Genomic DNA, 5,000 nt, shown 5'->3' on the forward strand with positions numbered 1-5,000 from the left:
TTTGTATTTTGTCTGCAGTGCAATTTCACTCCGGGACACGTTTACCACTGCCATCAGGTGCCAGGTGTTGCTTTCACCAAATCAGATGTCGGGGTGATTTAAACCAATCACATTACCTTTAACTTCCTCACCTCTCGCTTTGTGGATAGTTAGTCATCACATATGGCAAGCTGTTTTAACCAGTCAATTGGGAACAGTTACTACTCACTATTTTAGTTTTACTAGTCAAAATGTATAAGGTATGAGTACTTATTCATTAGATATTACTAATACTAGGAACAACTACAGTAGTAATACTAGTAATACTGCTAATATTAATACTTTTTGTTTTACTAGTTTGTTTTACCAGTAACAATGTATTTTTTATCCGTCAATGTATTTTTTTACTAGTCAAAATAGCTTGTTGAAAGTTAAATTTAGTAACAACGGGAAAAGGGACTAGTCACTCATGAATAAGTATGAGTACTTCTTTAATAGTGGCTAGTAACATTTAATTAGATACTAGTAACAAAATCAGAATTGATACTAGTCAGAGGCAAATATTTCATACCTCAAACATGGAGCCCGATGACAAAACTGTCCAAATTGTTACGAGTAACAATTGGAATAGTTACAAGTATCTAATAAATAAGTGCTAGTGCCTAATACATTGTCACTAGTAAAAATAAAGTGGTTACTAGTAAATGGTGGAATAGCAACTAGTAACTAAAATAGAAGAACTAGTCACATTTAAAAAGTGACTAGTTCTTCCTGTGGATTAAATTTTAAAATAGGAGAGCTAAAAGACCAAACAGTTCTGGGGACTCGCTGAAGGGAGCTAGGAACTGGGGAGGTCCCCCGAGAACTATATACCTTCAAGGGCTTTTTTTCTGGTTGCCTTCACACCAACAGTATGAATGCTGAAGTGACGTAAGCCAATGGGGTTTCAGCATGAGTTTCGCGTTCTGTGTTGTATTAGTTTGGTCATTTTCACTGATTTCACCTTTCAGTCTACCAAAATTTGTTTCTGAACAAATTTGGGGCGAGAAATAATCAATCCAGTTGCTGAATCTTCACTCATATTAGATCTACACGGTGTAATTTAAAAGTTTGCTACAACTTTTGTAAGGCAAGGGCTCGCATTGTGACACTGCACAGGGATGTTTTGTTTCATTCAATTAACTTCAGAAAAAAATAAATGAAATAAATACATCTATAATAAAAATACTATTTTTATTGTTTTGTTTTTATTGCAAAAAAAAAAAAAAAGGGAGGGTTCCTCCAAAAGTTCTCAAAACTATGAAAAAGTTCCTGCAGTGCAAAAACTGCTTAAGTTGCTGTTATACTATGTAATTACTCAAAGGATTATATTTTTAGATGGTGCCATTAGTAATCGACCTGCAACATGCACATCTTCAGGAATTATTTGCAGAATACCAACCAAACCAGGAAGTTTTGGTTTTGTTCCAGATGCCATGGAACTGGTAAATAGCAAATTCTATACAGATTGTGTTATTTTAGGGAATGAGTTCTAATTCTGAAGGAATACACCTTTATTTATCAGCTCAGTCTTTTAACCAATTTCAGTCTTCCCTGTCTTGATGTCTACAATGCCATTCACATTGTGTTTGTTCATTTGTCGCAACTCTGTGCCTTCAACTGCCCTCTGGTTGGATTAATAAAGTATTTTAAATCGAGGAGGCTGTCATAGTAGGATGAGGCTTGTTTTTGGGCTGGTCGTCCAGACTCCCATAGCGGCAGCATCGCCCTTCTATTCATGAGATTTGTGATGTAGATGAGGAGAGTATTTATGTAGTATGCTTTCCAATATGCGAGCAAAAACCTTTTCTTTTTACCATTTGGAAGAAGGTGCTCAGAAATCAAAAGTTTTTCTTTTTTTTGTCACCTCACCTACTAAGTTTAACTTTGTGATCCGTGTTGATACCCGGAAACAAACTCGCAATCTAATCATTCGCAAAAATAGACCTAAGATATTTTGATGGTTTTGTCGGAGAGAAGAGTTGGGTAGGGGGTACTACTACCAAGAGAGTAGGGGCCCGTCTGCTTCTTTCATTTGCTCTGGGTCCAAAGTGAAAGATAAAGGTTCTCCCAATGAGGAGCACAATCTAAATCAGGACTAAGGTAATCCCACTTAAATTAATCCAGAATTCAGAAATGACTTTCTGAGACGTTAGTTCTAGACTGGTAAATCCTAGACTAAGATTATTAAGGATGAGTCGGTTCCTTCTGTCTGGCCTTGCTGCTGGTCTTAGTCCAGATAATCCATTTTCTCTATTGTCAGTGATGACTTTTGGGGGACGCCCAGATCCATTAATCCAAAGATAAACCTGCTTTTGGCCAGGGTTAATTTAAGCCTTCACTTATACCGAGATAGCTGTAATTTCCCTTCTGAAAATCAGATTTTTTTAAACCCAGACTAGGGCAGGTCTGAGACTATTTTACCATGATTGAGAAAGGCCATTTTGGTTAGTCCAGATAAAAAGTGCGATTTCGTCTAAGATTAGGCCCAATCTAATTGTAGACTGTGTCCATATGTTCCTGAGTGTGTGTGTGTGTGTGTGGATATCCAGCTGCCTCACCAGCTTGTGCCTGGCATCAGTGAGATGTGTCTCTTCGTAGCTGTCGTCGTGGGCTGTCCAGCTGTAGGAGACCAGGAAGTGGAGGATGGGGGGGTGGTAGGTGACCTCAGGGCGTGCCCAGCGCACCACCAGTGCGCTGGTGTTGACGTGCTGCACCTTCATGTGGATGGGAGCACTGCTGCAAACTGCACGAGGGGGCAGGGGCATGGCCGTGGGCAGGCATGGGTGTGGACATGGGTGGGTAAGGGGGTGGGGAGAGAGAAAAGACGTAGAGAGATTGAGAATGGAGAGGAAGAAGAAGAGGAGGGAAGGAGAGACATGGGGAAACAGAGGGAAGGGAGGAGGGATACTTGAGAAGGAGGATTTGTCAGGGGGGTCAAAGATGGAGGGAGGGAGGGCAAGAGCGAGGAGAAAGAGATTATTAAATTATTGAATACAGTGCCTGCGTTTATGGCCCCAGTACACTTCATAATATTCACCGAAAAGTAGAGCAGGATGACAGAGAGATACGGTGGTGGAGGGAGAGAGAGAGAGAGAGAAAGAGAGAGAGAGAGAGAAAGAGAGGGAGAGAGGGAGAGCGTGCAGCCCGTCTGAGCGTGAGTTGTATTCATGATGTGTTATTAATATTGCTGTGAGACACCATGAGTCATAGAGAGGGTTTTGTCTCACAATATGAGCGCACAAGCCACACGGTGGCTGGCTATCTCCGTAACGGACATGCATATGGTCGTGCGCACACACACAACACACACACACACACGCACACGCACACGCACACACACACACACACACACACACACAATGTGCACAAAGCACAATATAGACACAGAAATATGGATGCTATACAAATATGAGCAATGCTACAGCATGCAATAAATAGGACAGAGGTTCATATCGACCTGCCGCAAAGAAAAGATTACTTGTCAGTGAGTGAAATACAATTGTTATACGTTTATTTAATCAGGTTGAGGGGGTAAAAAGTGATTAACAAAAAATATCTATATTTAAAAAATACATTATTTTTTAATTTTTGGACTCCTGATTTTATATTTATGCTGGTATAATATAGTAAAATTATTGGATTGTCACATCGCTCTTTCTAAAGTTACCCTAATATGTTCAATTGAAAATAATACATGTAAAAACTCAACACAATATGAAAAAAGACACACTTTTCTAAAAAGTTGGCAGATGGAAGTCTCAGAATGTTAAAAATGGAATACGATCTATTGTTTATTTTCAATATTTTCTGGCTCAAGGTTTCACCGTTTGCAATGTGACTTGACTTATGATGCACAATATACTTTGTGCTGCTCGTAAAGAAACGTAATAAAAATATTTTAATGGCTAATTTGATAATAGCATCAAATTTTCACCGACTACAGTCTCGTGACTTAAGTTGATCCCTGTGTCTTTGGCTGTTCCCATGCCAGACCACGAGATGGCGCTGTTTGAGCAGCAGGCTGCTGAAACCACCTGATTTGTTGGCTGTGTGAAGTCAGCGGTCACATAGACACATCTATACTGGATGTTTTAGAATTGCTATAATTCTTTTTAATAGAAACAGGACGATCGAACAAATAAAAAACAAACAAACGTGAAACAAACGCTGCAATTTCTATGTCGAAATTATTGACAGTGGAAAAAACATAGTCTTTTGTCTGAGTCAAAGACAACACTATAAATTTTGTCCTTACCTGGTAACTATGCAAATATGCGTCACTGGCTTTTGTTTATTTGGATGAGGGGAACCTTTCATTATTCTGGCTAACTCACGCGGTGGCCATACACAGCACACCCTGGTCCGCAGAGAATAGGGTTTATGCACCTACTGGAACCAAACTGATTAGCCCGCTCATAAAGTGCTACAGAGTCTTCTTTTTTCATAACCTGAAGTCCAGCCCAATGCAGCTAAGCATTACCAAAGCCATTAGTCACAAAGATACACATACACATGTACACAATCGCACACAATGACACATGTAGTAAATGCCGACAAACAAAACCAGACATGCATGGGCGCACAGATGCAATTGCAGGAGTGTGTGGCCGGGCACTGGAATGCTCACGCGCACCTACAAGCAATCATACAGACACACACACACACACACACACACACACACACACACACACACACACACACACACACACACACAGACACACACACACACACACACACACATACACACATACACATTTAGAAGTTAAACACTGAATGACCTCCACAGAATGTGGTGGGTATTAAGTAGATAATATCAAGCTGGGCCCAGGAAGGTATGCCCTGTGTGTGTGTGTGTGTGTGTGTGTGTGTGTGTGCATGTATGGATGTCAGTATGCGTTTGATACCAGTTTTATGAGAGCTATGGGAGTCTCAAAAACCCAGAGAAAGTCACACGCACACACACACACACACACACACAC

General features: G+C 40.3%; 1 protein-coding gene across 1 annotated transcript in view; it reads right to left on the reverse strand.

Annotated features, from left to right (window-relative positions):
- The window catches only part of LOC307231045 (receptor-type tyrosine-protein phosphatase gamma-like), a 377,917-nt gene that overhangs the window by 68,953 nt on the left and 303,964 nt on the right, over positions 1–5,000 (reverse strand). Inside the window, exon 9 of the mRNA XM_080001587.1 lies at positions 2,580–2,764. Coding sequence (XP_079857713.1) covers positions 2,580–2,764 — 185 coding nt within the window. The remainder of the gene's footprint in view (positions 1–2,579; positions 2,765–5,000) is intronic.

Source organism: Zeus faber, assembly GCF_960531495.2.
Source record: "Zeus faber genome assembly, chromosome: 5".
NCBI lineage: Eukaryota > Metazoa > Chordata > Actinopteri > Zeiformes > Zeidae > Zeus > Zeus faber.